Genomic DNA, 9,907 nt, shown 5'->3' on the forward strand with positions numbered 1-9,907 from the left:
CAGCGCGGTTCCGCGGGCAGCGTCCCTCGCCGAGGGCCCTGAGTAGACTGGAGAGGGGCGGGGCGGGCGGGGCGGCCGGAGGCCAGTGCTGCGGCCCGCGAGGGATCCGTGCGCGGGAGCCGCGCGCGACCCGTCCGCCCCGCCCCCCAGGAGGCTGGGCGCGGCGGGCGCGCGCCGCTGCGGCAGCCGGGGGCGTTCCCCTCGGGGTGGGAAGCCGGCTATTGTCACGACGATCTCCCCACGCCCCCGGGACACTGGGCGCCCCGCTCTTCCCCCACCCCGCGCGCCGCAGCCCTTCCGTACCCTCGCCAGTTAGGGGCCCGTCTTGCTGAAGACCCTCCGGCCTTCCCTTTGGCCTGGCTGCGTTACAGCTACATCCGGGCACCTGTCCCCACAACCCTGAGCCCAGCGCCTCCCCTCGCGCCCTGTGCAAAATGAGTAACAGGAGTCCTATGAGCATGGCAACCTGTCTTTATTAGGAAGGAAACCACTGAGAAACCCAGCCTCCTGCCAGGCACCTGGCAGTAATAGGCCAGAGAACCAATGATCACACCCAGGCCAGTTGCTGTGCAGGTCCCTTCCTTCTCACGCCACAGAGATAAACCCTAGTGTACTGCTCATTATTAGCACAACATCACCAAAAGACAATGACACCAGCCAAGCAGGACACTTAAATAGTACTTCCACAACCCCCAAACGCAGGGGACGTCCAGCTTCTACCTACTGCACGGAGCCCCATAAAGGCTGGGGTGGGGGCTTTTGCTACACAAAAGCACTATAAACAGCAAGGGGAGAACACACAGAGATGAGAATACAGAAGGGGCAGGAGGGGGGCCCAGAACGCATGTCCTCTTCCCCCTGCAGCGACTGGGCCTGGAGGATCTGTCTACTATCTATGAAGAATATGTACACCTTGTTGATAGAGGTGGGGGGTGGGAAGCCCCTCAGTGGGTTGAACAGGGAACAAGACAGGCTGAGGGGAAGTGGGGGTTCATGCTATAGTAGGAAGAGGGGAAGCCCTTCAGTCCAGTGTGCCTCGAGGTGGGAAAGCAACAACCTGGACGCCATCATGCCCGCAACCCCCCCCCCCCGCAGGAACAGGATCACACAATCTGGGTCAAAGAGATGGTGGGGCCCTTGTGGTCGTCGAAGCGGTCCATGGTCTTGAGACTAAGGATCATGTGCAAGCCGTAGGTGAAGATGAACAGCATGAACAGGGAGGTGAGCAACCCCATCCAGATGCCGGGGGAGAAGAAGCCCGCGCAGTCGCTGGCGTAGGAGAACTGCTCGCCCGTCACGTTGAACGCTTGGATCTGGGAGGGACACAAAGGAGCGTGTGGCCCACACACAGGGAGACCCAGTGAGTTCCCAAGGTGGCAGGCAGTCCACATGGGAGGGGGCACTGTGGGGACACGACTCTCAACTGCATTCCCATTCCCCATTCCCAAGCCCAGGCCCAGCCCCTGAGACGCTAACACTCCTCGGTTCTCTACTCCCTGCCTCCTGCCAGCTCCACCCCCGCCCTGCACCGTGTCCCACCTGGAAGTCCTGAAGAGTCAGCTGCCAGAGTGAGGGCTGCAAGCGGGCCACGAGGAGATGGCCGTTCTTGCTGAGGCTGCTGACATACTCGCAGTGAAAGGAGTAGACACTGGGCCCCGTGACCCGGGAGGCATTGAAGTAGGCCACGGAGCCATTGCTGTGGATTTCCAGGCGCTCCATGGTAAACCAGTGCCGGGCAGACACTGGGTAGAAGCGGTTGGCCAGAATGAACCTGAGGGAAGCCATGTGGGGTGTCAGGCAGCTGGGAAGGCCGGAGCCATGCCAGCCCGCCCACATGTCAACCAACCCTCGGACTCACCTGAATGTCACTGTGGTACCAAAGAGCTGTTCATAGGTCAGCGAGAGCCTGCAGGGCCGGAGTAAGAGGTGAGCTGTTGGGCTCTGGGAGGGCCCCTAGCACCTAGCAGCTGAGCAAGTTCCTCAGGTCTACGCTACCTAAGCTGCCCCAGGACCTCACAGCCACCTGAAGAGGCAGCGTCCCCACCTGACAAATGAGAAAACTGAGGTCCTATCCCATCTAGGTCGGAACCCAGCACCCAACCCCCCCCTGCAGCTAAGCGCGCCTTCCTCTGGTTGCCCTGAACCCGCCCCACTGCCCTCCTCTCAGCTCCCCGCCTTGGGGTTGCTGACATGCGCAGATTGGACTTCGGGGATAAAGGTGGTCTCTCTCACCAAGGGAGGCTACAGAAGCCCTTGAACTAACTCAGTCCTGGCAGACACCCTTGGCTGTCACCCTGAGGCTGTTCAGGGGTGGGGCGGGGGGAGTGTCAGGTTCCCCAGTGACTGGGAAGTGTTAACAACCAAAGGTCCAGGCAAGGACTAGAAGGCATGGAGAGGCAGAGATCTCAGCAGGCCCCATCCCAAGAGCCCTCCACCAGCCCCACCCCACAATTCCATCTGCTTCCCACAGTGACAACCCCCCAACACCTGCAGTGACAGGCACTTGCCTTACCTGGCATAGGAGTCATTCCAGAAGGAGCCAGTCAGGTTGAGCTCCTGGACCCCAAAGGTGAGGGAGGTCAGGTCCTCCCAGTGGTCCTTGTATGCCACCGAGAAGTTCTGGGCCCAGAACAGGATCCGAGGCGCAGTGTCATTGTAACTCACAGGGGGATGGACGGCAGCTGCCGCCGACTGTTTTTGCAGCAGCTGGCGACCTAGTCCCCCGGCCACCATGGCAACATCACGGGCCACCTGCGCAGACAACGCACAAGCCCTCTCTCAGTGGCCCTGAGGGCATGGCACAGGAGCAAGTGACCTGCCCTCCCTGTCCCCGCTGAGCACCCTCTCCAGCACCTGCAGTCCTACTGCTCAACTCAGAGGCCCTTCGGCCAGGAAGAGCTTCCTGAAGAGCTCCTGAAGATGAACAGCATGAACAGGGAGGTGAGCTTCCTACGCCCCTGAGCTCTTCCTAGTGTCTCCAAATTAGAACCCTTGGACACAGTGTCCCAACACGGCAGCCCGTAAGGCCCACTAGGCCAGATGGAAAGCTGTAGCCTGGAAGGAGGAAACGGGACTTTCTGGTTCATCCTCGCCCCCCCCAGGCCCAGGGAACAAAGTGGCCCCCTAAGGCCCTCTGCTCAGAGCCACACTCCCTCCAGGGCCCTGCCGAAGGGGACACGACATACCCTCGAAGGGCGCACCGCTGTGAGGGCTGCTGTGTACGGGACATCTTCGGACTTGAGCGTGCTCAACACCTGTCCGATGACCTCATCTGAGGAGCAACGGGGAGAGGCCAGACCCAGGTCACGCGCGGCTCCTCACACGAACACCCCGACGCCAGCCAACAGATGGCAGCCCCGAGGCTGGGCCGTGCCATGTGCCCCATTAGTGGCCTCTCTTGATGGTGTTCAGTGGGATCACCTCGCTGAGGCAGGGACCACCGGTGTCTGCGGCAGAAGTCTCCCACGCCTGGCACCTGCCATGTCCTCTGCGGTGGGCCACTGAGCCCTTCACAGCTAGCTCCATCAACCTTCACCAGTGTTTTCGTTTCCATCAAGGGTCCTTAACAGCAGGTACGTCTTACCCCAGCCACCCCCGCCTCCCCGGGGACACCTGCGGCCTCAGGAGTTGGCGCCCTAAGGCCAAGCCCTAACTACATTAAATGAGAAAAGACACAGGGATCTAGAAAACTCCAAATTCACTTATAGGTTTTCAATGACCCTTCCACGGGGAAAGGCTGTCCTTTTTATAGCAGAAAAGAAGTCCTCAGCTCTGATTTTGAAACGGTGCTGGTCTATTAAACCCCAAATGCTAAGCTTTGCGCTGCCAGCATGGAGACTGACTCCGTACATTCTGCCATGGAAGGCCCCCAGGCGTGCCAACACCCTGCCCAGCTGAAGAGGGGTGAGGCCTGGGGGTCCGCATCTTTCTGCTCAGCTGCCAGTTGTTCTGAGAGGCCGGAGGGACACCCTGGAAAGGCAGAGTGACTCAGGAGCTCTGAGGCAGCTCTCTGAGGCCAAGGACTCAATGAGGTTGGAAAATATGTGCCCTCCCCGGCCTCACTCACCATTGCCCGTGAGAACTTCCCTCGGCGCCATCAGACCTGAACTATGGGAGAGAGGCAGAGCATTAGAGCCCCTGCCAACGCAGACAGCTCCCCGCCGCCTGGGGACGCCTCCCCTCCACTCCAGGCCGCCATCCTTCCCTACCAGCCCCATCCGATAGCACGCTCGAGACGGGGGCTCTGGAAGCCACGCTCACTCCTCCCTCTGCACCTCTGCCGACTCCACGACCCTGCCCTTGCCCCTTCTGCCCCAGCTTCACAGTCGCACTCAAGGCCCCGCCAGCTGCTCTGTGAACGCGTCCCGGCTGGAGGAGTGAGCCCCCAACCAGCGGGGCCCACGCCTGTCTCATCTCTGGAGCCCAACAGGCCTCACTGAGGGCCAGACATGAAGTCCTGCGTCACCGCTGACCAGAGGCCCTTCCCGCCTCTTCCGGACACACGAAGCACCTTCTGCTGTGGCTTCAAGGTACTGAACAGGAGCAGGGCTGTCTCGAGCTGGGCTGTGCCACCACAGCCAGGCACCTCGACACAGTCCAGGCTCCGAGGCCGGGACGTACCCGGATGTGTAGGGCAGGCGGATCAGCAGCAAGGCCGGGAGGCTGGCGTTGAGCTTCAGCTCCCGCAGCGCGGCCAGGTCCACGTGCAGCGGGCTGGCCCCGAGCTTCTCCTGCAGGTACGTGCTCAGAGTGCTGGCCGCGTACCAGTCAACAGCAGGAAGCACCAGAGAGGAAGGGGCCAGGTCCAGGGCATTCTGGGGGCCAGGGAGAGGCAGAAGGATGAGTTAGCAAGGGACTAGTGGGCCTGGGCCGGCCACCAAACCTCTCTGGTGGCCCCATCTGGCAAGGGACACCCACACCCACACGCCGGGGATCTTATTCGAGGTCAAAAAACACCCCAGATTCCTGGCCCGGGAAACCTCAGGCCTTTCTGCCCCCAAAGCCAGTACCTCCGTTTCCTAAGGGGACAGTATTTACTGTGTTGGGGGAGGGAGTGCAGGACAGCCCCCGTGGTCCTTGGCTGTGAAAGGACTCTCACCTCCAGGTTTGAAAAGGCGCTGTCCTGCTTGTTTCCAAACACGCCACCATAGGCTGTGAAGTCCTCAATGCTCAGCTAGGGGGAAGCAGAGAAGACGCCTCAGAGGGTGGGGCCGGGGGCCCAGGCAGGGCAGACACCCTCCCCGCACTTTTGCAGGGACAGCAAAATCTCATTTACAATCACAAAGGGTCAAGTTAAAAGAGTGAACAAAGGCCTGTTTGGGGGTAGGCAGTGGAGGAATGGAAGGTTCTCTTTTTTCCTTCCCGCACCCTCCTGGTAGGGTGAGAAAACATGGCAGGTGGTCACGGGGCTGGGAGGAAGTCCGAGGGCAGCTGACTTGTGGTAACGTTAGGATTAGATGAGGAACTGGGCTGGGAACTGGGAAGCTGGGGGAGGGGCTGGGGGCGGTGAGGAACAGTCACTGGGCTCCCCCTCACGTCCCATCCCCTGGGCAGCAGTCGGAGAAAGAGAACGCGCTCGCCGGTTCCAGCGGCTAGCACCGCCCACGTCCGGGCCGGACAGGACCCTTTTTAAAAGAGGGCAAGAGGTTCCTTCCTTGCCTGGGTTTGGTAGAAGAGGGGAGAAAGGTGAAGGTGTTGGATATGCTGAAGAAGGCACTGAAGTCTTCCACGTGCTCCGGAGCACAGCAGCTGACCGCATTCCTTCCCCTCCATAACCTAGAGCTGTCCTCCGGCTCCAGCTCCCCACCCCAACTCCCGGCCGCCTCCAGCTTGTCCCAGTTAGGCCCAGAGGCAATCTTAATCAGTCTCCCTCTGCTCGTTGTGTTTAGTATACACACTTGCCCAGCCTCCTCTCCCCTCTAGACAGGAATCCTAACCCTATGTGGCTGCCTGAGCCCTCATTCTGAAAGCCCACAAATCACCACCGTGTCCTCTCCGTAGTCCTTGCTCAAAACTGCCCAAAGCTTCCTGCCACATTTAGGCTGCAAGCACCCTTCCCCCACTTCACCCCCTGGCTACCTGGCTAACCACCTCCCACCCCCTTCTCTCCCTTAGCGCCCTCCAGCCCCGGCAGCTCCTTGCCCAGGGCCTTTCCACCTACTATTCGCTCTGCCAGGAACCCTCCTCCACTCATACCTACGTGGCTCTGTCCCAGATATCCCTCCACGGTGAGCCTTTGACTGATCACCCTATCTTTATTTTTAAGATTTTATTTAATTATTTGATAGAGATCACAAGTAGGCAGAGAGGCAGGCAGAGAGGGGGGCGGGGAAGCTGGCTTCCCGCTAAGCAGAGAGCCCAATGCGGGACTTGATCCCAGGACCCTGGGACTACGACCCGAGCCGAAGGCAGAGGAGAGGCCCCAGCCCACTGAGCCGCCCAGGTGCCCCTGATCACTATATCTTAAACAGCATCGCCAATCGTTCTGTTCCCTTGGCCTGCTTTCTTCTTTGAGAACTGTAGCACTGACATTGTATCATACACCGACTTAGCATTTACTTGCTGCCCTCACAAGAATGTCAGGTTCCTCTGGGCAAGGACCTGGATTATTCTGCTCACTGCTATGTCCCCAACATTTGACACCTAGTACCCAGTGGGAAGTCCGTATCTGGCAAACGAATGAATGGATGGATGCCATAAGGAAACCCCAGAGAGATGTTTTACAAGGGTTAAAAGAACTGCTCAGTCTCTGGTATCTTCGTTTTCCAGATGAGGAACCTGCATTCACAGATTATCTCACATGTCCAAAGGCTGGGAAGTAGTAGAATGAAAACTGAGTTCCAGTCTAATGACATGATTTCCCACCTCTTGGAAGGAGTATAGGCCAGTATAACCATCACTATCTGCCCACAGACCAATGGAGCAAGACCACAAGGGGAACAAGCCACACAGGCCACCACCAAGGAAGGAATAAGCAGAGGCTCGATAACCTCCCGAACGCCCTAGAATCTCCTCCTGGGCCATATGCCTGCTTTGGAGGCAGAGGAGCATGGCAGGGAAACTATAACCCGGAGCACAAGTGGGGTGTGTGTGTGTGTGTGTGTGTGTGTGTGTGTGTGTGAGTGACAGACTCAGGCTGGAACCATAAACCACGGAACAGCAGCCAATGGTCGCACCTCTACCAGCCCTGTTCCTTGGCAGTAAAACCAAGATAATGACATCAGCTTAGCACTGTGCCTATGAAACACTCAATAAATGATCATGTTTCGATTATCTCTATTATGATCATTAAAGTTAGAATCACAACTCTGTCACCCATCAGCTGTGTGACCCTAAGCAAGTCATTTACCATCCTTGGACATAAGTCTTCCCATCTATAAAGAGGGTTGATAATCCCCACCACGAGGGGAGCTCAGATAAGTGCTCAGTACTCAGTAGGCATCTGGCCTCTGACACCCCCCAGCTATCACTCAATCAAGTCAGTGCCATTTCAAGGGCCGCAGCGTTTCCACTGAAACATCTCTCGCAGTCCTTCCCTAGAGAGGAGTCACACGTCCCTACAGTTGGGACAAGGTCACTGAAGCTTCCTTTGGGGAATGGGCCTCAGTGTCCTGGGAGGAGGGGCATTCTTCCTGATGACTGAGGGAAAGAGGGTTGCGGCGGGCGCACCTTGTCCTGCAGGAACAGCAGCACATTCCGAGGGCCCAGCTCCAGGGCGGGGTCTAAGTAGGTAGACAGCTGCAAGTCGCTGGTGATGTGGCCCTCGTGGGTGTTGGCCGCAGGACCCCACAAGTCCCTGGCAGGGGACAGAAGAGGTGCTGTCAAGTGGGGGCACATGGCTTGGGATCTGAAGCTCATGGGCTCCCATCGTGTTGTGTGGGGCCCCGAGTCCTGACCCCGCTGGCTCACTATGGGCGCCGAGGAAGGGACAGTTCCCCTCTGCCCGCCTCGGCTGCCGCTCGTTGAGGACAGCCCTGGAGCCGGGAGAGGGCAGCTCAGCCGCCGCGGCGCGCAGCGCAGCCAGCCCCGGCCCGACCCGGCCCGCCACGCTCACCGGTCACTCGACCACAGCACCAGCGGCACCTGCTGCTCCGCCGCCGCCACCGCCATCAGCAACAGTGGCAGCCACCGCATTTGCCAGAGTGCTGGGGCCTGCCGCGTCCCCGCCTGCGCCCGAAACGCTGCCGTCGCCGCCATCACAGCCTCGGCCTCCACCTCCTCGGCCGCCGCTGCCACCGCAGATCAGGTGACAGTCGCCTCCGCCCGAGCCCCGCCCCACACCACCATTGGCTCGAGCGCAGGCCTGCTCGCCAGATCAGCAGATGACTGGGCAAAGCTCACGCCACTCACGGCCGCTCCTTTTCACGGATTGGCTGTACGTGTCTCCAGGCGCGCGCGCTCCAAGTAGGAAAGGCGGTAGGGCGGAGCTCCGCTGGCCCCCAGCGCGCGCCCCCTTCCCACCGGCTGGGCACGGGAGTGGGGCGGGGCTGGGGCGGTTCTGCTCCCTCGGTCCCCCACGCGCCCGGCTTCGTGTCTCCCCGCTTTAATCTTCCTTCCGCTTAAAATTGCAGGGGTGGTTTTTTTTTTTTTTTTTTTTCCTATAGATGGACTCTCCCTGAGACAGGTGAGGAGGGAAGAGGACCCAGGCTAACGCCCAGAGGAAGGTCCAGCACTGAAACTGGGCAGGGAGGAGAAGGGTCCAGAAGAGAGATCAGAGAAGGATCTTCAAGGAGGACGGGAAGAGCATCAAGAGAGGGAGGAAGGGAGAAGCGTGGTTTCAAGGACACCACAATTAACCATGTCAGGGTCAGCTGCTGCCAGGAAGCAGGTAAGATGAGGACAGAAAACTTTCTTGGACTTAGCAACAACTGGAGATTTTGGCAAGAGCGATGTCAGTAGGAGGAAGGAGACATCCTTGTAGACTGTCTGTTCTCGGTGTGCTTTAAAGAGAGGAAAGAGACAGTGACAGCTATAGTCAGAAGGTGGGAGACACCACCTCAGATGAATTGGAAGACTATTATCTTTTTCTGTGCCATTTTTGATTTCTCAGAATGGTGACTATTAGAAACAAACAAACAAAAAGCTAGTAACTATAATCCAAGATTGAACTCGCATTAAGGATATGTGCACTGACTGATTTAGGAGGAAGTGAACTGACGCCTGCAACTTAGTTTGAAATGCACCAAAAATAAAACGGAGGGAAGTGTGAGTACAAAGATAGGTTTGCAGTAAAGCAATAATAGTAAAATGTTCGTGGCAGAACCTAGGGGACAGATCTATGGGTTGGTACTGTAAGCTTTTTTTTGACCTTGCTATATGTACTGGATTTAATGGTGACCCCCTGAAATTCATTATCCATCCAGAACTTGGAAATGTGACCTTATTTAGAAATAGGATCTTCACAGATGTAATCAAGACCAGATCATGCTGGATTCAGGTGGGCCCTAAACCCCATAACTGGTGTCCTTATAAGAAGAGGAAGGTTTGGGGTGCCTGGGTGGCTCAGTGGGTTAAAGCCTCTGCCTTCGGCTCAGGTCATGATCCCAGGGTCCTGGGATCGAGCCCCGCATCGGGCTCTCTGCTCAGCAGGGAGCCTGCTTCCTCCTTCTCTCTCTCTGCCTGCCTCTCTGCCTACTTGTAATCTCTGTCTGTCAAATAAATAAATAAAATCTTTAAAAAAAAAAAAAAAGAAGAAGAGGAAGGTTTGGGCACCAGGAAGAAGGCCATGTGACAATGGAAACAGACTTTTTTTTAAAAGATTATTTATTTATTCACTTGACAGAGAGATCACAGGTAGGCAGAGAGGCAGGCAGAGACAGAAGGGGAAGCAAGCTCCCCGCTGAGCAGAAAGCCCGATGCGGGACTTGATCCCAGGACCCTGAGATCATGACCTGAGCCAAAGGCAGAG

General features: G+C 57.8%; 1 protein-coding gene across 1 annotated transcript; it reads right to left on the reverse strand.

Annotated features, from left to right (window-relative positions):
• Nucleotides 1-453: 453 nt before the first annotated feature.
• On the reverse strand, nucleotides 454-8,263 carry ATP6AP1 (ATPase H+ transporting accessory protein 1). Its single transcript, XM_059385771.1, has 10 exons — nucleotides 8,054-8,263; nucleotides 7,669-7,795; nucleotides 5,099-5,173; nucleotides 4,621-4,814; nucleotides 4,067-4,107; nucleotides 3,186-3,271; nucleotides 2,513-2,751; nucleotides 1,859-1,906; nucleotides 1,540-1,771; nucleotides 454-1,313 (listed from the first exon to the last, which is right to left on the reverse strand). Exons 1-10 carry the CDS (start codon nucleotides 8,194-8,196, stop codon nucleotides 1,104-1,106), a joined length of 1,395 nt encoding a protein of 464 aa, XP_059241754.1. The 5' UTR covers nucleotides 8,197-8,263; the 3' UTR covers nucleotides 454-1,103.
• Between the last annotated feature and the right edge of the window lie 1,644 nt (nucleotides 8,264-9,907).

This window comes from Mustela nigripes, chromosome X (assembly GCF_022355385.1).
Source record: "Mustela nigripes isolate SB6536 chromosome X, MUSNIG.SB6536, whole genome shotgun sequence".
Classification (NCBI taxonomy): Eukaryota; Metazoa; Chordata; class Mammalia; order Carnivora; family Mustelidae; genus Mustela; species Mustela nigripes.

Coding starts and splice junctions, on each gene's coding strand:
- ATP6AP1 (XM_059385771.1), bottom strand. CDS start 8,196: ATGGCGGCGACGGCAGCGTTTCGGGCGCAGGCGGGGACGCGGCAGGCC. Junction 7,796..8,053: donor GTGCTGTGGTCGAGTGACCG/GTGAGCGTGGCG, acceptor GTCCCCTGCCAG/GGACTTGTGGGGTCCTGCGG. Junction 1,772..1,858: donor GGTACCACAGTGACATTCAG/GTGAGTCCGAGG, acceptor GGCTTCCCTCAG/GTTCATTCTGGCCAACCGCT.